Here is a 26,275-nt window from a genome sequence, read left to right as displayed (position 1 = left end):
GTTGAATGAATATGGGCTCATACAGCAAGCATACTGCTTCTTTTAAAGTCATCAGATGTTTTCCAAACCCAGCACAGACCTCATACAAGCAAAGTACATTTTGCTTTGTAGTTTTTTCAAGGCTTTCTAGTTGTGTATTTCATGCATATGTTGTAGGCTCGGCTAAACTGATATCGTATCTTTTTATTGGATTGGTCTGTCTGATGTGTGCGACCGTGTAATACTACTTACTGTGGAGCTCACTGTTGACCTGCATGTAAATGGGAGAAGGCTTTTTGAGGATGATGTGCAGTATGATCCAGGGCTCTGAACGGATGATTGGGAGTAAGCTGTTGTATTCCTCTGTTTCATTGTTTAGAAGCTAGATGACGACATCCTGAGGAGATCTCCCAGAAACAGGAGAGTCAGGAAGGACTGACGAGGCTCTGGACTCCAGGTGTCTGCAACAAGTCCTGAACTCAACCCTGCCCTAAACCCCGCACCCAAAACCGACAGTCTTGATCTCAACCCCCGCCCCTAAGCCTTTCTCCTAAACTAACCTAACCTCTCCTCAACAACCCTCAACTTCCACCACCACTCACTCCTCCTGAGCTCCAAGCTCTACACCTCTCCCCATCCCTGTCATCCTCCTCACCTCCCCGAAAGGCAACCACCCTCCATGGAGCCATGGAAGCAGTGAAAGTCTCGTCAGACCAACATGAAAGAAAGACTGGTGATGATGATGATGATGATAATGATGATTCCAGTATGAAGAAGAATGAGTTGGCAAAGTTAAAGGGCTTTCTCAAAAGACGTACTTCCCGCATCATTCCGTAGCCTGTGAGCAGACTCAAACCCATGGTACCGTTTTGCCCTCCCCACCCCACCCCAACCCCCATCCCGAACTGCCCACCATCTGCTCCATACCCACCCAGAGCTCGCCTGTAACAACCCGAACCTGACCAACCACCTCGCTAGCAATCCTGACCAGCTGTCGGCTACAGAGCGCTAGCAGTCGCTCAGCTCCCTGGTAAAAAAAAAGACAAAAACAAAACAGCTGAAGGCCAACACTACAGCTTGTAGCTTTAGCCACATCCTTCATCCTCTTTATTCTCTCTCTCTCTCTCTCTCTCTCTCTCCCTCTCTCTCTCTCTCTCTCTCTCTCTCTCTCTCTCCGTCTTTCTCAGTCTCATTATTTGCCTCTTTCTCTCTCCCTTCTTCTATTTCAGAGTCAGAGAGAGAGGGGATAGCTACATGTAGCATGGATACTGAAGTTTCATTCCAAAAAAATCGGTGTTCTTGTTGTTGTAGACGCTGCTCTTAACGGGTGTGCAGATTTGAGTCTCGTCCGTGTTTTTGTTCTGCTATTTAATGCTGTGATGCCATGATGGAAAGGGGTCAGAGGTCAAGATTCGTACACTGCTTTACATGGTCCACGAGAGCCAGGTTTTTGACTTTTTTTTTTAATACTGTGTACAAGGAGTTTTTGTTTGTTTTCTAACTTTCTAAAATTCTATTGATGCTGTATTTTCTTCTCATGATGTACTTCGTAGGGTTATGTATGTGACAAACAATTTGTGTAGGAATGTTGAGTATTTTCTGGTTGTACCGGGAGGGAGACAGCCACAGACAGTCAGTCCAGTGGTGGAAGGTGATTGATGGTTAACGCTAGCGGGCTTCTGGGTGAAAGTTCATGTTTGTCAGACCTCCGTTGTTGCTCAGCACCAGCCCACGATTTTAAACTAAAAAACGAAATCTAGCTGTCATGTCACCAACTTGATGCTCTTCCTGTCAGGGTAATGAGTTGGCTGGGTGGTAGCATAGACACCAATGTATTATGCCCACCCCCTCCATTACACCACCTCTAAGCACCCACATCTAAAGAGTTGGCACGTGTTACGGTAACAGGCAAGCATAGTGAACACGTGGAGTTGGGACTCTACCGCCACCCGCTGGCTGCTAACTGTTTGTTTGTGGTTGGCAAGTTCGCCTGCTCCACACTGCAAAAAATGAAATCTTAAAAAGTGAAAATATCTCGTATTTAGTACAGTAAGTCCAATATTATGTAGAATTACCTTGAATTATCTTATTCCACTGGCAGATAATTTTGCTTATTTCAAGTTTTGTTTTTGGTTTTTTTCCCCTGATTGTGGTCAATTTGATCTTGTTTTAAGAAAACAAGATTAACATTTGTTTAAAACAAGATTAAATTGACGAAAATCAAGAAAAAACTGGAAATAAGCAAAATATGGGACTTATTGTACCAAATACAAGATATTTGCACTTGATAAGATTTAATTTTTTGCAGTGCAGTAGGTCGTTTTAACAGGTGACCAACCACCATTCGGGAGAGGAGCTGTAGTTGGCTGATGAAATAAAGAAAAAGAAAAAAAAACATTTGGGGGATTTAAGGGTGTAGCTGTCAAACAGGTTTCTAGTCATATTTCGAAAGGCTACATACTCATCATTCAGATCCACATTTGACTAGCAAGCTGTGTGGTGAATGAGCATGGGCGGTCACATAACAAACAGATGATATCTCCATGCTGTGGGCGGAAGAGACACAAGAACTTTAAAATCATGTTAGTAGTGACAAGAAAAATTAGATTTTGTTTAAGATCGGAGCGATTAGAGGTGTTTTGTCTGTTGCTGTCATGCTTTCCTGTGACCACAAATGGCCGATCACCTTCAAACAAGATGCTGAGTGCAGAAGCAGCCGGCAGGGTATGGGTGGTCTTTATTTCAATGTCAGTGACCTTTAACCTTTTCTCATAGGGTGAATACAAGTTACTAGGTTTTCACTTTAAATTGAGATTAGTCTTTCTGTACTACGGTTGTGTCTTTGGGGCCAAGTGGGGGCCGAGCTCTGCTTTTGGCAAGGTTTTGAAACTGAGCAAGCCACCAACCATCCCATGAGAGACAGTCAGATGAAACATTCAGCAGAAGTGAATCATGAACATTTTGAACATCCTTTTTGGGCCCCCACCCCCTGTTGGTATCAACTTAAGTTTTTTATTTTTTGTTTATCTTTTAGATGTGTCGTCCGAAAGCTGCCTAGATAACAGCCTTCTAGACTGAATAGTGCACTGTATCTGATGGTGAAACATCACATGAATCTATAACTGCAGTTTTTTTTTTTTGTGTTTGAACTGAAAAATGGTTCACCTGGCCTGGTCTCTGATTAACCCCACACACTAGAGAGAGAGCGAGAGGAGTCATTGTGATGGACAGGTCTAACTTTGAGTCGAATGGTGGCGTTTAGAGACACTGTGCTGATCCCGAAGAGTTGTGTTGCGTAGCCACTGCGTAGCAGGTGTTGCTACGCAGTCATCTCTGAATGATGCCATTTGTTTTGATGAATAAAAAGGCCTAATGGAGACTTTTTTCCTCGTCGTCACTGTCTGTGTTTTGAAAAACTACCGTGAGGGTGCACCATAGGCAGTTTTCTTCTCAAACTGATTAGATTAGATGTCCCGTCATTGAAAAATGTAACAATTATTTGTTGACCCAGTTGTCATTCAGTGGGGATTTCAAGAAACCCCATGTAAATCTAAAGTAGCGTCACGGAGCCCAACCCCCATGGATGGGTTAAATGGATCAAACACCACAGAGGAAGAAGAGAAAACTGGTTGATCTGTAACGATGAGCGAAGAACATGTAGGCAAGCATTCAAGGCAAATGCATTCAGATACATTGAAGAGTATCGACACTTAACAATAACACCAATCCAGAGCGCGTAGGTTTGAAAGAGTCCGGCTTCATAGCTGGAGAGGAGTCTAGAGAAGAGCTGCGAGTCTCCAGTGTGAGTTTTGAGATTCCAAATCATTGCTTTGTCAGAAGCGTACACGTGCCAAACTCACATCCGGTCCGAACCAAATTAGATCACTTCCGCTGCCCTGAGAAGCGAGCCGACACTAGCAAACGCATGTCTGTATTCCTTTGGGTTTAGGACACCTAAAAACGGGGTCATGTTAAAACCCTCAAACAGCAAGGCAACCATAGGGAAAACAGTCGAGTTTGTATCAGAGAGAGAGCGGGATTGACGTCACGTCAAGTGCTGCTGAATGTTTTGAGTTACTCATTTCTCCCAGCTTTGTGGCGACCCAACCATTAGTTCAGGGCCCGGTTCCCTTCCAAAACAGCTGTCTGGTGACTGTGAATGTTGGGGTAACACTGGCCACCATGGCCTGTGGATAATAGTTACCTGCATATTTTTTTTTCCACCTACCACCCTCTGTCCTGAGAAATATGACGTCAACACATGAGCTGACCTTAGCACTAGCCTACATGATCTGGATTATATTAAGATACTGTAGCGAATTCGGGGGGACAACGCAGCCACAGGAAGTGCCGCGGCCGGGAAGCGAGCCCGTATCGCCCGCATCGCAGGAGGCCAGCGTGTCTACTAATCCATGCACGTTACAATACGTTTTCTGAGGGGGGGGGGGGAGAGGGGGGGGGTCGGTGTCAGAGCAGCCGTTCAAATGAATGAGTATCCGGGAGCAGACGTACAGCATCAAAGAAGTGGACCTACATCATGAATATTAAAAAGGACAGCATCCTCGCGGCTGGGATGAAGCGTCATCATGGTTTCAAGTCACACAGGATTTCTGACATTCCCGCGACGCGATTTGCCACGCCGGACTATTAATTTTGGTCTGGGATCCTGACGTGGGATCCGAGGTGGGAAGAAACATGAAAAAATTCGAAGTTACATGGCGGGTCGCGAGGAATGCGGGCGTGACAAATTCCCCAGAGTTTTCCTTCTTTTCTATTGGCCACCTCCGCTGTCATTCACCGGCGAAGGCGGGGCGCAGCGACGTGACTCCTGTCGGTGTTGGAAAAAAAAAAAGAAAAAAGGAAAAAAAAACTTTCAAAATGGCGACGGAGACCTGCTGGTCCACTGGAAAACAATAGAAACGGCGAACAGGGGGGACAGAGTTGACTCGTTCGCTGTTGACGGATTCGGTTTCTCTCGCGAGTCGCCGGTACCCCGGGCCCGGGGTTGGTCCGGCAGGTTCGGCTACGCGGATAACGTGTAAAAAAGAAGTGCGCCGTAAAAGTCTGAGCATCATGCTTTGTTTAAACGCTGCCAAGCTAGCTAGCTAGCTAGCCTGGCTAGCCTGGCTAGCGTCAGCCACATCCGTAGCTCGCCAGTGCGGCTCGTTCGGGGGGGGGGGGGGTTAGCCGCTAGCCGCTCGAGCTAGTTAGCGCCGAGGAGGGGGAAACAGCTGTTCGCCTGACAGATGCTGTGGAAACGTAAGACAGCGACGCTTGGTTCACAGTAAGTCAAACCTGGAGCCTGATTTCACTTTCTGGATCGGTTAGTCGCCGTCTGTCCCTTTTTTAGCATCGGCTCTAGTCGGTAGGGTCTGCTTGTCTGGGTGCTCGATTTTACCCTCTCGAGTTTCCCCCCAGGAAGGCGAGTGTCGCTGCTCGCCGAGTCCGGCTAACGCTAGCGGCTAACGCTAAGCCGTCGTGCGGCACAGAAAGCGACCGACGTTATAGCCGAGCTTCGCTAGCTTTCAGCGTCCCAAGCTAATTGGCCGCAGAGAGACCAATTCACCCCCGGGGTTAGCTAACGCTAGCAGCTAAGCTAACTAACGGCGCAGCGGCGGACTCGGTTTTGACGTTAGCTAGTCGTCGGCTAACGTTGCTAACGCTTGCGTGAAACAAACTTGGAGACAGTTGAGACGGATCCCAGCCGTTTTGTTTCGTTCGCGGTGTCCCGGCATTGCCGCCTATACGGCGGACGGCGGCGGTATCCTTTTAATCGAGCCAGCCCGGCGCACGACAACTTTTGTCAGCCTCCAAAAGTTGGGAGCTTTTCTCTTTTTTCCCCCCCCCCGACGCTTCGCTCCCAACTTTTTTTGTTTTCGAGTGTAAAGGAATGCGCCGGTCCACCTTCCAGCGGTTCGGGGCTGGAGTAGGACAATGTAATTATTGCCCTTACAACGCGTTTAGCGTTTGACACACTATGTAAAAACGTTACGGTTGTTTACACGTATATTCAACAACAAAACACGCTGGGGAGAAAGAAAATCTGTGCTTGTTGTTTGGTTGTAGGTCGGGTCGGCGATGCTCGGACGTAGGCGATGCTCGGAGCCTGCTGGCGGACCTCAACGTAGCGTGTAGAGCCACGGCGAGTTGCAGAAGATTCGGGATGGGGTTCGAGCGCCTCGCCGTCGTTGGGGCGATTTGAAAATTGGGCCGGACCAGACGTCTGCTTGAATTGCTGCAGAAATCTGCGCTGACCCTCAGACTTCTGCTGTGCCTAAAGGCCATTAGCAAGACAAAGGTGGCTTCTATGAAGCCAGCGGAGGGCTCTTTGTAAAGGATAAGGGGGGTTGTAGGGCGCCCGTACTTAAGAGGAGGCGAACTCGGCATTTTATGGACGAGACCTGAGGCCGGAGTTCACGAAAACCCCTTTATTGATGATGGCGGATTTCGTCGCACCGCGACACAGCGCGGTGATGGAGAGGCTCCGCCGGAGGATCGAGCTCTTCCGGCGGCACCACAGCGGTTGCGAGAACCGCTACGAGAGCACGGCGCTGGAGAGGCTGGAGCTGGAGCGGCAGCAGACCTTCGCGCTGCACCAGCGCTGCTTACAGACCAAAGCCAAGCGGTCGAACAAGCACAGGCAGCCCCAGCCAAGCGGCGACCAGGCGGCGCAGAGGGGGGCAGGGACCGGGGGCAGCAACGCCGACCTGGGTGAGAGTGGCGCGCCCGGGGAGCAGAGCAGAAACAGCACTTTGATCGCGGTAAGTTGAACGGTTAAAAGGACGCTCGTCCCTGCGTTGGTTGTCGACTCAAGATTTTTCACAAAAGCTCTTAAGAATAACACCCTTAAGGGACTTTACAGGTGGGTGCTACACATTGGTGGTGGTTGAAGTGAGTTGCCTACCCCCGTCGATGTGAAGCGTTCTGGGTGCCTAGAAAAGTGCTATATAAATGTAATGATTATTATTATTATTATTTACTCTGAAAGATGTGCTCATGTTTTTTTCAATGAGCTGGTGGGCCATAGACTACTACAAATGAAACCACAGCATTATATGTGGAGCTGCAGTGATTGACGGTGGAAGGCATGTTTGTAGCCATGCTGCCTGATGGCAGTCACATGACCTCTGTTGTCCTGAAGTGGTTTGACGAGAGCTTCATTTACTGCACGCTGCTAGAACAATGTATATAGAACATGGGTATGTTTACATAAATGTGCATAGTGCAGTTTTTCCAACATGCAGTTGTTTTAAGTAACAGTTTATTGTCAGTTATGTGGCAGCAGGTGAAGCAGTAGTATGTGAAATAGAGGGCCAGACTCAAGTCTTTCTGTCTTCAATGTTCTGTAGGCTAAACCAGTTCAGCTGAGAACTGAGCAAATAGTCAGATCCAATCCAAGTCTGCCGCAGGCTTGAGAGAGTATCCTCAGAGAGACGTAGTGCCCTTTCTGTCGTTGGGACATGTGAGTGTGATAACATCTAAGACTCTAGAAGGTCTGTGTTTTAGTCCATAACACTGACTCATTTTTAACAAAACATCTTGACATTTAGTTCAACAATTGGTGTCTCTACAGTCTAGAGGCTTCAGACTGTAAAATCTAATTTTCTCAACCAAAGTCTGGATTCATAACATTGCTATGCCTCTAAAAGTGCTGCAAATTGTTGTCATTTCTTCTCATCAGTATGTAAAGATAGATGTGACATTTTAGAATGCCTGGTGTATCATTTTGGTCCACAGCACATTGAAAGCATCCAAAGTTGTCTGTAGTTCAGCTTGTTGTAGACCCACTGAACTTTGTGGTTCAGTGTTAACGTAAGGGGGTATTTTCCTCTCTGTGTGTGTGTGTGTGTGTGTGTGTCTCTGCCCTGAGTGACCTTGCTGCTTTCAGAGACTAAACATCTCTTCTGGTGGGGACACAGAGAAAGTGTAATTACAGTGAAATAGGTGTTTCTTATTTCAGTGCATTGACATCCATCACTAATAGGTTGTAATGAACCTACTCCCTCCCAGGGAGGGAGACTATATTGACTCAGTTTTGGCAGTACGCTTAAAAATTTTAGCCTCTTGGAGGCCTTGGGGAAATGGGCTGGTTGGCCACACCAGGACAATATGACTGGATCCCCGTAGGGTGACTCATTAGTATTGCTAAAAAAACCCAAACCCACCCCCGGGGTCTGACTGCCCATGGAGCTGACTCATCACTTACTCCACTGAGCCGAGATCAGCATGCCAAGTTGAGTGTGTTTGTTTGTGTGAGTGTGTGTGTATGTGTACATTTGCGTGAAGTCTTAGGAAACTACCAGCTCTCCATCTGAAGGTGTTGACACTTCATTGTTGTGGGTGTACTATGTGGAGGACAGGGCTGTAGGTGGTCCATCTGGATCAATGATTGACTGAAGTTGGAGACAGTCTCTGTTTCAGTCCACATTCACCCAGCTAGCTACCAGGAATGGCTCCTCTATATATATATATATTGATATATATATATTGATATAGATGTATGAAAAAACCTTAATACATAGCAGTACAAGCTTGTTTTGTGCGTCGCGTGCTCATCAGCTGCCAATACTTTTTTTCCCTTTTTTCTACATCTATATTGATATTCCACTCCTCATTTGTTGAGCACTTTTATCAACACCATTTACAGTTTCCGGAAGAAGAAAAAAACGCTATAGAATCCAGTGAGTCAAGTAAATTAGTTTGCTCCTTATTTGTGGAGCACTTTCCCTGCCGTTGAGTGTTTCATATATATACATATATACATCTTTGGTAAAATTAACACTCAATGGGGGAAAGTGCTCAAAAAATAAGTGTGTATGTATATATATATATATATATATATATATATATATACACACACACACACACACACACATCCATAGTGATGTCACTCATTGGAATTCATTTTAAAAAATGTAGTGCAGATAGTCATGGTTATACAGGTAGTCATGCTTAAAGTATGTATGCAGACTACAAGAATGTGACCAAGATGTCTGCCCCTCTCGCTCACCCGCCACAGAGTACAGATATTGTGTATTTTGCGTGAAAATGTATGTTGCCGGACAAGGCCAAGACAGACTGGAATCCTTCAGCTGTTGATGTCAGAGTTTACCTCTTCAGGACGCAAACCGCTGTATCAGTCAAATGTTATCACAAGTAAATGGAATTCTTTTGATAAAATTAGATTCTAGCTCTGTTGTCCTGGCCGTTCCCTTCTGAGCACTGTTCCCTGCAAGTAATCCGCACAAAACCTTATAAAACTTGATTTCGCAAGTTGCTGTGGAGGATTATTCAGGATGAATTTTTCATGTGGCAAGAAAAAAAACAACAACATAAGGAACGTTTTTTTCTTTATGGGATTCCACCGGCAAAAAGGCACATTTGATGTGTGAATGAAACTGCTTATTTTCTCTCTCTGTCTTGCTGTCTCTCTAAGGCTGCATGGCACTGGTGTGAAACGACTAACTCATCATTCAGACTGGGCTCGGCTGGGCCAGTCAACACCGTGAGCTTCTCCAATCGCTCTTCTTTATATTCCATTAACAACCACCGACCAACGTCCAAATGCTGCTTAATTCTGTCTGTTACTCTAAGCTATACTCTGCTACCAGCCCCTTTGGCAGGTAACCAACCATCATGGGGTGGTCCTTGGACAGAGACCGGGGGGGGCGGGTTAGATGAAGCCAAAATGGACATCAAGGTCATTTTCTTTTCCAAAAGAACAGATTAATCTCAGTTGGGTTTCACGGTGTACTAGTCATCACTCAGCACTGTGAACAAAAATGTCAGTGCAGACATTCTTTTTATTCAATAATTTCTTCCTGAAGGGAGTTTTTCATTTTCAGCGCCATGTTGAGCTGCTGAAAGGTCCCGGTGCAATGAGGAATAATATTTTTCCCATCTGGAATCAAAGTATAACGTCTATATTTAACTGTCATGCTAATACATCAGATTGGTTGAGCCGACCATACAACTATCGCTTGTGTTACATTACTTGTGATTGGTCGAGCAGAATACAGACTAGATCTGATTGGTGGAGAGTGACTTCATGCTGTTGAATGGTTGTGTGAAAACTGACTTCAGGGTGACCTGAAGGAGTGAATGAAATCTTGCTCTACTCATCAGTGACACAGCCTAGAAAGTGCTGGCTGGAGGCTTTCAAGAGGACCTGCTGGTTCTTCTCTGTAGCCCAAAAACACACACACACACACACACACACACACACACACACACACACACACACACACACACACACAGAGTCCTGTGCAAGGTTCTTTGTTGCAGGGACCCTGCCTTTCCCCCAGTCTATACACATGCTAATGAGGGTCTGTGGTGGTGGGCGGCGCATTGCTCTGGAGCGAGAGAAGAGGAAGGGGGGGGGCAGTGGGAGGTGAGGCAGGAGAGAGGGGAGCAGGCAGGAAACAGACCAGTATTTCAGGTCTATGAAGTTCTGGTGAGTCACTAGAGTTATGTTTTCCTCTGGGGGCAGAAGAGAGGATAGACTGACGACACACACACGTACCACGTGCGCACACACACACACAGCCTACGCTCTGTCTTTACCTCTGTCCCTCTGTGACAGTTTGTCTGTATTTATCTTTGCATTACTTCGAGCTACCTCATATAACAGTCAGGAACAAAGTGCCTTTCTCTCTCTCTCTGTCTCTCTCTGTGTCAGTATAAAGCAAGAGCCACTACTAGTGTGATTATAGCGAGATCAAACACAGGCTGTGTGTGAGTGTGCACGTGTGATGGGGGTTATTGTTCTGAAGGTATACCAGGCATGAATAAACGATCCATGTGCAGATTGCCACCGCACAGTCAGAGGTTCACACCCAGTCAGCTCTCCTCAGACTCATTCCACCCTGTTCTTGCCTATAATAATGTAGTAATTGTAGCAGTGGTAGTTAGGATAATAATGATACTATTGTTTTCTCATTATCAGTCTGATCGGGCACAACAACTAAAAATAATTAGATATCGTCTAGGGTGAAAAATTGCCAAATTGCCCATAATGAAGTGTTATCTTAAATACAATGGCTCTATTATGCCATTGGCCTAATGGATCAAAAGCTGATGCGAGAGACTTTTTTTTAAATTTTCCAGTAAAATATATCTTTTGTCTTTATTATTAATTTAATTGATAGACATCTACACCTTAATGTCATACAAACCATGGATGAGAGTGTTAACTAAATATGGATTTAGATGTAAATTCAGATTGAAGTTCAGTTTAAATCTGTTCAGATTTAAGCTAGGTGTAGTTAAATGTCATCAGTATAATAAGCGATTACTGCTAAATAACATTAAGCAATTTAAAAAGGCTTGTAAGACAGCTTAATAGAGTATGACACTAAGCCTGTCAGAATTTGGGGTTCTGCCTTCTGTGTAGCTCAGTGAATAGAGCGTCGCCCTCACACTGCCTCGGTTCAGGTCTCTATTCCCAACCAGAATGGCCCAAGTTAGTGTTTTTCTCTGATACTGTATAGAACTCTGGATTGAAAGCCTTCCCAAATGCCAGACATTCCAGGGCCTTCCAAAGGATGCGAGCCATTTAGACACAGTAACTTTTTTATTGACTCGGTGTAAGTCTTTATGACCCACTAGGATGGATAACACACTTAACTTGGCTCTACAAAGATAAAAGGCAGTCAGTCACTTGGTTTGGTGGAAAATAGGCGTTAGTCATACTTGTTCGTCAGGATTAGGCTGCTTCAGAGAAGGAAAGATGAATACAAACTTCTCCCAAGTCAACAATTATCACATTTTAAGTGATTATCTTCATTTGGTTTGTCTGTTCACACTGGCAAATGTGAATGACCTTTCCCTCTGTACAATAAGCCCTGCCTTACACTATCTACATTGACCATAAGCTAGATATTTCACTCAGGTCCCACTGCCCACCAAATTAAAATGGCCACACATCTGAAACCAACTCAAGCTAGCTAAACTGTTCCGAATGTTTTAAAAGGGCCTTGACGGCGTATTGGAGCAGAAAAAAATGGACTGGGAAAAAAGATGAGCACCATCCTTAAGATGCACCCCATTCAACACAATTCACATTTCAGCTATCTTCAGGTTTTAAAAGTCCCTCTTTAACCCTCACCCCACCATCATCATCCATTCTCAATGGCTGAAGCATGGAAATAGTAAGTGATTTGAACTTTTGTTTGGATTCACCTGCGTACTCAGACTTTGAAAGACCGCAGTTGCTGGTTAAAAAAAAAATCCCAGCTATGCGGGCTCTACTTTTTTATCCATTTTATTGCTAGGGGCTGATATGGAGTCAGTCTGCTCCTCAATGCTGGCCCACGCTTCAGGACTGAGATCTGCTCACATCACAAGATCAGTAATGTGTCCAGCCTGGGTGCTGGGATGTAGCCTGCAGGCAGGACACAGATCTGGCGGCTTGCATAAGGAAGGCCTTTGTCTGCGTCATAAGTGCGTTGCGAGCTGAGTACTATTGAAGGCAACCGCTTCAAGTCCTAAGGAGAGCTGCTGGAAATCTAGCAGCTTTTCCTATGTCCCATCCCCAAATAGAAAAGTTTAAATGTAATATACATTGCCTTTGGAGGTGATTTTGAAACTGTTACTGGAACATTAGAGATCACTAAAACTGTAGCTTGCATCTCCCTGTCTTCATCTCTTTTTTTTTATTATGTTTCAATTTTTTTTTTTTTTTTTTTGTGTGTGTTTTTATTTGATTTAAGTATTTTCTATTGTCCCCCTTCTCAAAGGTCAGGAGCAGAATGGCACCCCTGGAGCTGAAATGAGTTTCAGTCCCTTGCTCAGGGACATGCTAGTAGTGTGGTTGGGGCTGCAGTTGTTAAAGTAATGACTGGTCCTATCTGGCTGAAATTGGGTGCAATAATGATTTGCTGTAATGTAACAACTGACTAATAAGTCACTGTTGTCCCTCTAGTTGCAGGAGACTGTGAAGAGGAAATTGGAGAGTGCCAGCTCCCCACTGGGCAGAGAGCAGGTAAACGGCTTCACTGATGGCTTCCCCCCCACCAAGAAGGCCTGTCTGGACAACGGTTCAGCCAATCGCAGCTTATCCCCCAATTCTCCCTTGGAGTCCAAGCACGGGATTGGGGACTCCCTGGTGTCCAATGGCAACCACGCTCCTGGGGGGGAATGCGGGGTTGCCGAGCAGGAGTTCAGGCTGAAGGAGATGAAGCAGGAGCCTGATGACATCCTCCCCTGCATGCTCCCCCCAGGGGGCGGACCCAATAACAGCCTTTTCCCTGACCTCAACCTGAATGAACAGGAGTGGACAGAACTGATGGAGGAGCTGAATCGCTCTGTTGCCTATGAGGACATCCAGGACATCCTCAATGACGGCTTTGAGGACCGTAAGGATTCTCCTGACCTGGCCTCCAACCCAGGCGGTGGGGCTGGGGGCAGTGGGGTGGTTAGCTCCTCTGGAGCAGGTGGGGGTGGTAGTCACCAGGTGCCTCCCAGCCAATCCTCTCAGAGCCTCCTTCCTCCTGATCTCGCCAACATTAAGGCCGAATTCTCCCCGGCCTCGGCTGCCTTCGAGCAGGACTCTCGCACTGCTTCTCCCCATGTCAGGCCCACCTCCTCAGGTCCTCCTCCTCTCCCCACTAGCTCCCCTGTGGCTGCCACCTCTGCCTCTTCCCCTGCTCATCCGCAGCCTCAGCAGGCACCTCCCTCTAGGCAGCTCCAGCCTCCCAACCACCTCCTCCCCCCTGGCCCCCAAGTCTCCAAAGACCTTTCTCCTGCCCAACAGCTCCAGCAGCTGGCTGCCCAGCAGCAGAGAGCTCAACAGATCCACAACCAGCTGCAGCAGAAACAACAACAACAACAGCAGCAGCAGGCAGCTAAGTTCCACCCACACCCTCCATCTTGGCCCCAGACTGCCAACCCTTCCCAGAGCCCACTAGGGGGTGCCTTTGGTATGGACAAACCCAGCAGCCCCTCCCTCTACCCCCAGGACTTCAACCCAAATGCACCCAAGCAGCTACTGATATCTGGACAACCCAACAAAGGTTCGCCTAAGGCTGGGACCGGGGGTTACATGCAAAGCCACACGAGCATGCTGAGCCACCCGGGTCCAGGGGCCCCTCTCAGTCATCCACCCTCAGCAGGAACTCAAGCGCCTTCTTCCATACTCAACTATAACAACACCAAACCCCTGTCCCACTTTGAGGCTGGGGGACCAGGGCCTGGACCACCAAGGGGGCCTCCGAATGCCCAAAGCCAGAACAAGGCAGCCCTGCTCTCTCTTATTAGACATCAACAGATGAAGCAGAAGGCTGGTCTGCCTTTCAGACCACACCTGCCTCACGCACAGGTAACACACCTTCCACACACAAAACTCATAGAAACGCCTCACTGTGAAATATAACACAAATATTATAATTACATTTTAAGTCAAGTCAATTTTGTTTGTTATAGCCCAATGTCACGATTTGCCTCAAGGGGCTTTACAGCAACACAACATCCTGTCCTTAGACCGTTGCATCGGCTAAGGAACAACTCCCTAAAAAAATAAAAAAAATAAAGGGGAAAAAAATAGGAAGAATAGCCATTTTAGATAACATGGCTGATACTTTATATCAGTAAATTTAACATTGAGACCAACGGAAGGGCAGGCGTCACTTCCTGGGTGACGGGTATTACAAACAACAAATCAAAGGTCACAGTCATGTTACACTTTCCTACTGAATTGTTAGGATCTGAGGGGGGACACAAAACCTTATTTTTCTGCACATCACAGTGGCGGGCATTATGTTGTGGAGTTGTTCCTTTAAATTAGTAAATCATTATCTTAGCTGCGTTTGTCTGATTGTTGTAAAACGGCTTCCTGGCTTGTTAACCGACAACATTTAATTAAACGGAGGGGACCGTTAACACCTCAGACTCCGGTTAACATCTGTTTAACGTTAGCGACCAACTCCACTCCACATCCAGTGTGTTTACCATCCCATTAACAAGTGCTAACATTTGCATATGGTGATGGGACTTTAACTTGTGATCAGATCCGCCACAGATGTGTATTAGAGTGCCAGATATGTAATATAGTTGGGCTGCAGAAGTAACTGTGTTTAGACTTGTATAGTTGAAGCCACTGAAAACCTAAATCCACAATAGCCTTCTAACTATGTAGTTTAGGATCTTATGTACATAACAGTGAGCATCTAAAAAGTATTAGAAATTAGTTTCGATACAAATTCGAAATATTGTCATTTAAGTTTTTGTGAGCTTTCCTGATATTGGGTTTAAATTGGGTGTGGTTATGCTTGGGTATTTATTACAAACGTTACGCAATTCTGCAAACCAATCATTAAAAAATCCACATCAAGTGGGTGGGAACAAATGACGTGGAGCCAGCTCGCCTCTACTTTGCCTTTTGCAGTTAGCTAGCGTGCTCTGGGAGGGGCCGTAACGCGGGGAGGCATTAAACCCCCTGCCGCCTCCCCCAGAGGAGAGGGGCGAGTCGGGAACCCGGAGTCAACCCGCACTGCACTTGAGTTCATGGTTCCGAGAGTTTTGTTTGGGGACCAAGCCCGGAAAGCACTGGAAGGGGGACCCCAGCTGCCCTCAGAGTGCACGTCGACTGACGCCGTTAGTAGCGCCGCCGGAGCAGGGGGGACCCGTGCGAGCCCAGTTGGGATCAAGGTCCAGACTAGAAAAGAGGTTGCTTACATGCACGCCGGGCCGATTTTCGGGTGAAGGGAGATGCGAAGGGAGATGTCAATCAAAATGAGGGAGATGTCAATCAAAATGTCTGCCATGCCTACAACAGTCTTGAGAAATGGTCTGAACAGCAAAATGAGCCGTTTTTTGATTTAGGTTTTCTAATAGTTGTGAACATTTGTTTTCACTCAGATTTTTGTGGATGCTTAATGAGATGCTCAACTTATATGCATTTTTACTATTTCAAGCCAAATTTCCAGAGGCTTTAAGGTTTTCATAACTACTGAGATGTTTAGTAATCACGCAGCAATTGCATATCGCCACACTCCACTGGAGTTGAAGATGGACAAAATGTTGACATACGAGAACAAAAGTAACTAAAAGGTTAATCTTTTCCTAAAATTGTGATTAATAAGCGTAATCAAATTAATGAAGAAATTGAGATTTTAATTTTAGCCATCGCCCTGTACCCTTTAAAAGCAATTCTTATGTTCCCTCATCTCCCAACAAGAATTTTGCTGTTTATAATTCAAAGCCTAATCGCCAGGTTTTTAAATCGAGTGAGGAAATGAATCTTGTGCTGTTGACTTAAAGTCTGCTAAATGGTTAGCCTTTCTGGAAACGCAGAAGCTGCAGGAGTTAGCGTTAGCCTCATTTAGCAACTACAAGGAACAACCATGGCTTCTCACCACCTTCAGCAAACAGCACTGCTTTCACAATTTAAGAACATTCCAGGACCAGACTGAGTACACACACACACACACACACACACACAGCTAGAGAGAAAGCTCAGAAAGAACAGTGGAGTAGCACAACAAAACGGTCTCCCTGAGGCACGCGCACACACACAGACACACACGCACACACTCTGCTACTGGAGCATGAGGGACTTCGGTGACCCACCTAAACAATGGTGAACAATAAGAGTCCTCTAGCTCCTGCTGGCATAACCAGTTTCAAAATGGCGAGAGAGAGGGAGATCTCATTTTCGGTCAAGTGCGAGGCGTTAGTTGGAAGTTAAGTCTGATTTTTACATCGGAAGAGAGAATTTATTTTAACTGGGGGGGGGGGGATGGAGAAACTTAGACTTCACTGTTAACAGGGTAGATTGAGAGAGGGCAGAGCTGATCACGATTTGAAGTCGGCACATCAGTGAAATGTACCTGCTGCTCCCTGATCCAACACTTATGCCCGAACAAGCTACAGTTCTGGTTGGTGTTTCCTGCTTCTCCCAGCTTTTATAGTCCGGAACGTATGTCAGATGAGCTCCGTGCCACCAGAATGACGGCCAAAATCACAAACAACTGAAAAAGAGAGAGGCCACAGCTGTGAAGCACATGGGATGGGTAGGATGTAGGATTAAAGGTGCTATGTGTAATATTTCAGTTTTCCTGACACGCAGTATGACTAATGAATATCATTTATGGTTGCTGGGTTGTCGAGATTTAAGCAGTATAAATGACTGATGACCAGATTTCTGCGTTCAAAAACACTGGCGCTGGAATGGCTGAGTATTTTTTTTGTTGTCTGATGCCCCACCCTCAAAATACCTGGCCCAAATTCGCAGTCCTCCTTAAATACAGCAGTCCCAGTGAAATATATCCACTGAAGGAATTTGAAATGCCAGATTTTGACAAATGAGCTGTGTGTCCTACCTTTCTGTTTGAATTTGTTTGTCTTGGTTTGATTTGCTGTTATTCACAACTCTGGGCCATAGAGGTCAGGACAACTTACAGGTATTGGATGGATGGATGGATAGATATAGATAGATAGATAGGTCCTTTATTGTCATTGCACATAAAACCACATTGCATTTAAAGGTAGTACATGGAGCAGCTTAAAATGACATACAAGTAACATTTAATGTCAACAAAGTAATGATAAATACCATAAAACAGTTTTAAAAGATGCATCAGTGTTTTTAAACAAAAAAAGTACCGAGACAGTTTTAAAACAACTGCTGCACTGTTTGTTTTTTTTTTAAAAAAAGGCTACAATTGCATGACAGTAAGTCGCACAGAATAGTAGCAAATACAAGTAGTGGAATTTACAGGTTGCTACTGTTAACATAAAGTAGGCCTACGTCCAATGGACTGCTGTTGGCTGTTGGGTTGAACGTCTCCGATGCTCAGTGTGCAGCGTTCCCCTCCAGATCTGGGGTTAATTTGGGCAGAACCAGTCCAAAAGGGCCCAGTGGCTGCTGTATGGAGGCCTTTTGTTCTGCCGTGTTTTAGTCCACTGTCTTGTCGAGCTCGCTGCTCTGCACGTCTGGCACAGGCCCTGCTCTCAGCGATCTCGTGTGTGTGTGTGTGTGTGTGTGCGCGTGCGTGCACACGCACGCATGCGTGTGTCTGGGTCAAGCAGCTGGTTGCTAAGGAGTTGGCGTGTGGGCTCACAGGGTTGTGGGGGTTGAGGTAGTTCGGGGGAGACAGTGACAAAGCAGTCTTTCATTCACCCACCTCCTCTCCCTCTCTGCTTCCATGGTGCACACTCCCTCTCTGTTTCTGTCTTTTCTCTCTCTCTCTCTCTCTCTCTCTCTCTCTCTCTCTCTCTCTCTCTCTCTCTCTCTCTCTCTCTCTCTCTCTCTCTCTCTCTCTCTCTTTATCTGTCTGCTCTTTCTCTCTACCCATCTCTTGCTGTTTCTCCTGCTTCCCCACTCTGCTCTCTCTCTTTCTCTCTGCTGTTCTTAACTTTCTACCCCTTTCTCTCATACTCAGTCTTTTTCTCTCACACACTCGTACACACTTCCTCTGTCTTTCCTTCTCTACTCTCTCTCTCTCTCTCTTACACACATGCATACACAGCTGTCCTGGTAAGTGTATTTTTATGCAGCCCCCCCCTCCACCACCCCCCTTGTCTCTATTTAAATATAGCTGTTTCTATTGCTAACCCTCATGGGTTTTTCCTCTCTCGCGAGAAGGGACACTCTGTTCCTCTCCTGCTACCCCCAACCCCCCCCCCCGCGCTTCCTCCCTCCCTCCCCCTCCTCCTTCCTCCCTCCCTCCCATCTCCTCCTCCCCCCTGACCTTGTCAGAGTCCTAACATAGTCGGGCCTTCCTGTGGATAGGTGGTTTGCTGGTGAGGCAAGCATGTTTAAAATGGAGGATGTGTGTAAGATAACTGAGTTGAGTGTAAAATAATTGAAACCTGACTCCTCGTCCTCTTCGATGCGTTCACCAGTCAGTCTCTCGGAGAGAAGAGGCTGTTATGTTAGTGTGCTGAGTCATCTGAACGAACTTTGCTAACCTTGCCATTTTAATAACTGTTGAAGATGATTTTTTGTTTTTGCTATTTGTTAAAATGATTGAGCACCGGGTCTCTAGGAGACTCCTTCTATAGCAATGGGAGGTCCATGTCGAGTTTCTTAATAAACACTTAGATCTGCTGAAAGCTTTGACAGTATTTCTTTTTCTCCCTCCTTTGTCAACATTTTTATTTCCTGTTTTAAAGGACCAAAATGCTGACCAGTCCCTCCTCATTCCAGCTACCATGCTCCCTGCTGGAAAAACACATGAACTACATCATAATTATTTCCTTATCAACTTCCTGCAGGAGCAGAACGCGTACTCTGCCCCGCCACACGGCCCAGGCCAAGCCAATGCCATAGCTTCCCAGCCTGGAGGCAACGCCATGGCGACCCAGCCAGGGGCCAACGCCATGGCAGGTAATCATGTAAATGCAGCTTACCTGAGCAGCCAGGCAGCTGTGGCTGCAGCACTGAAACAACAGCAGCAGCATCAACAACAGCAGCATCAGCAACAACAACAACATCAGCAGCAGCTGCAGATGCTGGAGCAGCAGAAACAGTACCTGCTTGGTCAGAGACAGCAGATGATGGTTGAACAGGTACAGAACCCGCCCCATTGAATTGTGTTAACGCCTGTCGGGGTCAGCTCTCAGTAGGTACCCTTACATGCAAACTAATCCGATCACAAACAAATAAAGGCTTTTTTCTTTTAGAAACAACTGTGTAGACACCTTTACCTGAATATCTATTGAGCTAAATTCAAAATCAGAGTAAGTGCATCACAATTCAGGTGTCTAGGTTTTCCCTCAGTCTTTCATTTTGTTGATCAGTTGATCTGTCTTTTGGAAACCATATACGTGGAAAGTCACCAGACGCAATGCTCTGGAACGTTTGTAGAATGCAAGTATTAAAATGGAGGGATCGCCGGTTCGAATCCCCATGTTACCTCCAGCTTGGTTGGGTATGCCTGCAGACACAATTGGTCGTGTCTGCGGGTGGGAAGCCGGACGTGGATATGTATCCTGGTCGTTGCACTAGCGCCTCCTCTGGTTGGTCGGAGCACCTGTTTGGGGGGAGGGGGGAGCTGGGGGGAGTAGCGTGATCCTCCCACACGCTACGTCCCCCTGGCGAAACTCCTCGCTGTCGGGTGAAAAGAAGCGGCTGGCGACTCCACATGTATCGGCGGAGGCATGTGGTAGACTGCAGCCCTCCCCGGATCGGCAGAGGGGGTGGAGCAGAGACCGGGATGGCTCGGAGAGCAGGGTGATTGGCCAAGTGCAATTGGGGAGAGAAAAAAATGGAAGGAGGGAAATTTGTTTCTGGACAATTATATGATGAGCATGTCATGTTAGCAATTGCTTACATAAAGCAGGCGAATGAAAAAGCATGTATAATTGGGTATTAGAGAAATAGCGATTATTTTTTTTCTTTTTAATCCATCCATGTAAAAGTTTTAATCAAAATATTGCGTTGAACTATCACTCCCAGTAATCGGGGTATTGGTTTGTATGTAAATGTCCTCAGTGATTCAGTATGGTCGTATCATTGCTAGAAAGTTCTTTGGGTAGCACGGCTTGGTTACAAGATGTCTCGGGGAACAATAGAAACATTTGCGGGGACTAAACTTTGCATAAATATCCCATCACTTTTGTCCAGCTGTCATGTTCATTTAGTCACAGCCCTGCTTAGTAGAGGAAGAAAACATTGTCTGACATCAATCTGAAACGTAGCAGAAATACTTACCATTATATCAACACGTAAAACACCAACTCTTATAATCCACAGCTAAACGTCAGGGTCGTTCTACAAACAACCAGCCCAGGCAGGCAGACAGATGATTAAAAACGTACTAGCCGTTCGTAACTTGCAGAAAATCAGAATCCAAGTACTTTATTCATCCCCGAGGGGAAATTGGGTAAAAATGACCCCAAGCCGTAATGCTGCTAAATGTTTTGTATATGTGGCAGCTTAGTCTGCTGTAACTACCACTTCAGCATGTAACCAGCCATCATTTGGAGTTCCAGCAATATTGTAAATTTTTTTGGCTAGTAAAATTCTGAGACCTGCTTGGGTTAGCTAGTCTTCTGGCCCTGTCTCAAATCAGTCCTCACTTTCCTTCTTACTCTTCAGTTCTCAACTGGCAAACTAGAGGGCGCCATTAACCTACATAATTAAATTGTTTTCTTTTTAACTGGTACCAGCCACTATAACTCTTATAATCTCTTCTTTTGTTTTGTCTTTGTCTGTGTGGTTGTCTGTGTATCTCTGTCTGTCTCTCTGCCTTTACCGCATTCTGTCTCTCTTTGTCTCCCTCTCTCTCTTTCTGTCCCATTTGTGTCTTTGTCTTTATGTGTCCGTCTGCCTCGCTGTTGGTGGGTTCAGGAGAAGCAGCGGCAGCAGCAGGACCAGCAGTTGCAGAGACATCTGACCCGTCCTCCTCCTCAGTACCAGGACCAGCCGGGTCAGCCAACAAACCAGAACCACTTTCAACAGCAGCTCAACCAGTTCCCCGGTATGACCCGACACCCTCTTAACCAGACGGACTCACAATGACAGCTTAAGTGTTTCGATCACCAACACTATAAGTAACCAACACTAAAGAGGTCAAGGGGGACAATCACAGTACACAGAAAACAGATGAATAATAATAACATCACATTGTTTGTAAAACGTTTCAGATTGATGAGGTAAAGACATGGATGGCGCCTTGAGTCACATACAATCTCCAAATAGGTGTTGTCATTTGTTTTAACCTTCCATAGGAGCCAGATGTTTGGGAATCTCCATACAGGACAAAAACTGAGTAATGTTCTAAAAAATGTAGCCCTATGGAGTAAATTTAACCTAGTTTTCCGATTGACAGCTTTTGTTATTTTACCCTCGCTCATGGGATTAAACTTAACACGAAGAATCATTTGTTGAAGCTGTTGGTGCCAGGTCTGGTCTGTTGTAAAGTAGCACTCCTTGTCACATCAGAAAACCAGTTCTAGGGCGTCCGGTTAGTGTAGTGGTCTATTGTGTTGCCTACCAACATGGGGATCGCTGGTTCGAATCCCTGTGTTACGTCCGGCTTGGTCGGGCGTCCCTACAGACACAATTGGCCATGTCTGCAAGTGGGAAGCCGGATGTGGGTATGTGTCCTGGTCGCTGCACTAGCGCCTCCTCTGGTTGGTCAGGGCGCCTCTTCAGGGGGGAGGGGGAACTGGGGGGAATAGCGTAATCCTCCCATGCGCTACGTCTCCCTGGCGAAACTCCTCACTGTCAGGTGAAAAGAAGTGGCTGGCGACGCCACATGTATCGGAGGAGGCATGTTGTAGTCTGCAGGCCTCCCCGGACCAGCAGAGGGGGTGGAGCAGCGACCGGGACGGCGCGGAAGAGTGGGGTAATTGGCCAAGTGCAACTGGGGAGAAAAAGGGGGGGAAATCCAAAAAGAAGAAAAAAAATCAGTTCTCCCTCATCAGTTGATTGGTAAAGACATCTTCGCGTCAGGTCAACAGTACCAGGTCATTGAGCAGAGTAGGAATTAACCAAATAAGTGACACTTCTTTTACTCCGAGGAGAGAGAGAGTGGGCCAGAGAGAAGCTAAAAAGCTTAAAAGTAAAGGAGCCACAGGACTTTTGAAATTCTGAAAACTATCTCACTCTCCTAACAATGATGGCCAAGATGTGAGTCTAAGTCTCAGCATCACTGCCAGCCACATGGGGGCCCAGGGACTCGGGCATTCATATGCCAGTGAGATTAAGCATCCAAGAGTGGTTCAACCTGGTTGGTGAGATTTAGTGAAGTGTCCAATGTCACCACTGAAACAAGCAAGTGTGATGGGGGCTGATTTTCTTTGACAGTGACCCTCATATCAGTGAAACTGTCAGGTGAAAAGTGAAACTGTCAGGTGAAACAAAACACTTGCCACATTTCACTATTGAAGTAGCTTGAGATGAAATGACATCGACTTCACTCATCCCTGTAGAGACATTGCAGCGTCGTAGGTTGTTTCATTTTAGACACTGCTGACCTCTGTGTGACCATGCTTTGCTTTTACCCAAAGACAGTTTGTAGTTCTAAACCCTTAGACCACAGACCAAAACCTGTTCATCGACACCAAACCCATCGGTCGCCGTAGGTCAGAAGGGGGTAGCTCTCACTCTGGGTCTCTGCTGTCTTTGGACTGGCTATGAACCAGGCGGTTGTTGTGATGCTGCTAAGAACAAGCTGTTTATTGTTCATCAGGGACTAAATGAGGACCTGCCACCCCTCAGTGTAAATGTTCCTCACCGCTGATTTGAAAGGCAAACTAGTGGTGCAGTCCCGAGGAGTTTCTGGGTAAAACTGTTTGGGTTTGTGAGTTCTCCCTGTTCCCACGAAAGGCTGATCACAACTCTGCTTGTGTTCAGTTTATATTTTACCTTCACCAGGCTATTGACTTAGAATATCAGTGTTTCAACGATATTAAAATGTTTTCTTTTATTCATAATGTCCCAGATATGGATTCAAGAAGCCCAGAATATAACAGGATATTTTTTTTCTCAAATCATGGAGAATAATTATCAAAAAACTGGAATTTCAGTATCTGTCAAATCCCTGAGTTTTAATAAATTTTTCTTGTTGGAAATTCACTGATTCTTGTTTTGTGATGTGCTTTATCTTGTTTACTTTCACAGCCTCTTCTCAGTCAATGGGCAATGTGGGCTCCATGGGAGGCCCCGCACCTGGAGCCCAGCGCATGTTCTCTCAGAACCAAGGCATGATGGGAATGAACATGGGTCAGGGGAGCGGGCCTTCTGGTGGTGTGGTTCCGCCCCCGGTGGCCAGCCAGGCTGAGATGAGCCTTCCGTCCTGTGGAGGTGGAGCAGGGATGGATGTCCAGCAGGTCCTCTTCAACAACATGAACATGCACCCCTCCCATCCCAATCACCCTCCTCACCCCTCTCAGCAGGGCAACATGCAGAGACAGACACTAGGCCCCATGAGTGCCACCTACAGACACAATCTGCTGGCGCAGCAACAGCACCTGAAGAACCAGCCCAATGCCGCCATGCTGAAGCAGCAACAGCTGGCCGCCGCTCGGCTGCCTGGAAACATGGCCAATAACATTGGAGCTAACATGCCCAGTTCCATTCCCAGTGCCCTGCCTGGGGGGATGCAGAGTACCCAGAGCCAGGCCTGGCAGCAGCAGCAGCAAAGCATGCAGCAGGCCCTGAACAACCAGCCCCCCTCCTCTAATGGAGGTCTTCCCCCCAATGCCTTCTCCAACCCCTCCAACCCCTTCCACATGCAGCAGCCCCGCATGCCCAAGCTGCCCCCAGGCACAGCACCCTTTGCTGCCAACCCTGGCAGCCGTCCAATGGGGGCCATGAATCCTGGGCAGCAGTTGATGCAAGCCAACATGGCTGCCGCTCAGCAGAGGGCACCAGCTAACCCCCAGGCCCTGGGCCAAACATTAGCCAACCAGCAGCAGACACAGCAGCAGCAAGCTGCCCAGAACCAGGCGGTCCACCCTGAGCTGGCAGGGTTCGGGCAACCACAGAACAACAGTCGCCAGGGAATGCAGTGTAACCAAGGTTACCAGGTCAGTCGACCTACGAGTCAGCAGCAGCAGCAACAACAACAGTTGTCGTTTGCCTACAGCACGGCATCGGGGAGTGGGGGTCTCCCAAGCTTCCCTGGGGAGAGTGACCTTGTGGACTCCCTGCTAAAGGGTCAGAGTACCCAGGAGTGGATGGACGACCTGGATGAGCTGCTAGCCAGCCACCACTGAGCACATTGCTGTCCCATCTGTGTGGAAGAACATGTGCAACTGAAGGGCTGGACATGAGGACATAGGGCTACAGTCTGTTTTCTGAAGAGGTCATCCTGAAAATGAAATTTCTGTAAGGCTTTTAGTTTGGCTGATAGAGCCTACATCCAGACACTGGTCAGAATTGTGGGTTTCTTAGGAAGCTACAGAGACGGGAATAATCACCACCAAACACTAGCTGCTAAATGTTTGTCTGGAAGTCAGTCTGACTTAAAACAGGTAACCAACCAGCATTCTGCTATAAACATCTAGGTGGGTTGCAACAGTCATAGTGGCTGGTGGATCTAGAGTTCATTTCCTGATCATGTGAGATGATGATGGTGATGCAGGGAAAGATGCAACGAGCTAACAATCCACTGCAGGCCACGAGCTGACACAAAGGTAGGGGTGAGCTAGCTTCGTCTGAGGACTCTGTGATGTGTCCAAGAGTATGGAGATGTATGTAGTAAGAGGTGTTGCTGATGATTGGAGAAAATATCTACAGTTGAGTCCATGTGATAAGACAAGAAGTCAACTAAAAACACATTTTAAACCACTTACCTGCCCTCATAACGCCACCTAAGGCTGGCTATCGGAAAACCACGTTGATTGACTGTTGGTACAATCCTGTTAATTTGTTTGTTTGTTTTTGGTTTTTTTCCCTAAGAGGCGAGCATTACATGGGATTCGGATTGGGTAAATTGAGAGGGACATGTTTGTGTTTAGAGGCAAGTGACTAGTTTTGACACAGAATCTTAAGCGACTCTAACATAAAGAAAATCATTTTCATTTTATATGAAATTAATAATAAACGTTTAATGGTGTTTTACAGTTCCTACCCCACATCAGTCACTAGTTTTCTTCCTTAACTGGGCCAATTATCAGAGATCCAATCCACAAACAGACTGCTAATACACACATCCAGGAAGTGCTAGCATACAGAGACACGCACATGTCTTTCAACAGTTGGGGGGTGGGGAGGGGGGTGTTTGCCCCCTGTCTTCAAACTGGTTTTGTTTGCCGTTGTGTCCTCGTATGCAAATGTGAGCAGCGTGCTTGTTACTGTGGTGAAAGCTGTGCTAATGGAGGGCTGCAGGAAAACAATAGAGGAATTGTTGGTGAGCGTGCAGACAGACAGCTCTCCCAAACAAGATGGCAGTCTTCTCAACTTGGTCGTAAATGACAAGATTGCCAGATAGCATTAAAGAAAATAATCAACACAATGTGATCCAGTTAAGAAAATCCACGGAGGTTGAATTCGTTCATCCGGATACGTTTATTGAAAGATATGTTTCGTCACTCATCTAAGCGACATCTTCAGTGTAAACTGACTGCAGGTATCCCCACCCTTATAAACAATACAGTACAATACAGGTGCCTAGTGACCGAAACCAATGACCAGTTTCATGAGCAAATATAGGTGTGACCGTTTAACTAGAGCAGGGGTGGCTAACCATGTGCCATGGAGTACCATGCAGGCTTTCATTCCAGCCGGACTCCACACCAGGTGATTTCACTGATTAGCAACCCCTCAACCAAAGAGGAAGCATGTATCAGTGAAAACACCTGGTGTGGAGTTCAGCTGGAACGGAAACCTCCATACATGTGGCTC

The 26,275-nt window shown here is 46.5% G+C and overlaps 2 protein-coding genes across 6 annotated transcripts in view; both read left to right on the top strand.

The window, feature by feature from the left end:
* The window catches only part of canx (calnexin), a 40,394-nt gene extending 37,036 nt beyond the window's left edge, over positions 1-3,358 (top strand). For both annotated transcript variants that reach the window (XM_056273912.1, XM_056273831.1), the window contains one exon: positions 359-3,358. In XM_056273912.1, the coding sequence (XP_056129887.1) occupies positions 359-418 (60 nt within the window). In that variant the 3' untranslated portion in view covers positions 419-3,358. The remainder of the gene's footprint in view (positions 1-358) is intronic.
* Positions 3,359-4,829: 1,471 nt separating this feature from the next.
* maml1 (mastermind-like transcriptional coactivator 1) lies at positions 4,830-26,021 on the top strand. 4 transcript variants are annotated; one of them, XM_056293871.1, is made up of 6 exons: positions 4,830-5,263; positions 6,046-6,740; positions 12,902-14,296; positions 19,093-19,488; positions 21,272-21,401; positions 23,549-26,021. In XM_056293871.1, exons 2-6 carry the CDS (start codon positions 6,414-6,416, stop codon positions 24,643-24,645), a joined length of 3,345 nt encoding a protein of 1,114 aa, XP_056149846.1. In that variant the 5' UTR covers positions 4,830-5,263; positions 6,046-6,413; the 3' UTR covers positions 24,646-26,021. The 4 variants fall into 4 exon arrangements, with proteins under 4 accessions (XP_056149846.1, XP_056149839.1, XP_056149854.1 ...); XM_056293864.1 differs by having other exon boundaries at positions 4,830-5,915; XM_056293879.1 differs by having other exon boundaries at positions 4,830-6,740; positions 19,195-19,488.
* Positions 26,022-26,275: the final 254 nt, after the last annotated feature.

The sequence above is a fragment of the Lampris incognitus genome, chromosome 1 (genome assembly GCF_029633865.1).
Source record: "Lampris incognitus isolate fLamInc1 chromosome 1, fLamInc1.hap2, whole genome shotgun sequence".
Lineage (NCBI taxonomy): Eukaryota > Metazoa > Chordata > Actinopteri > Lampriformes > Lampridae > Lampris > Lampris incognitus.
Note: the sequence above shows the minus strand (reverse complement) of the source record. Positions and strands in the feature narration are given on the sequence as shown.

Bases quoted from the DNA above. Each gene is read 5' to 3' on its own strand.
- maml1 (XM_056293871.1), top strand. From the start codon at position 6,414: ATGATGGCGGATTTCGTCGCACCGCGACACAGCGCGGTGATGGAGAGG. The intron at 6,741-12,901 runs GTAAGTTGAACG...TTGTCCCTCTAG, and splicing joins GAAACAGCACTTTGATCGCG to TTGCAGGAGACTGTGAAGAG. The intron at 14,297-19,092 runs GTAACACACCTT...CCTGTTTTAAAG, and splicing joins CACACCTGCCTCACGCACAG to GACCAAAATGCTGACCAGTC.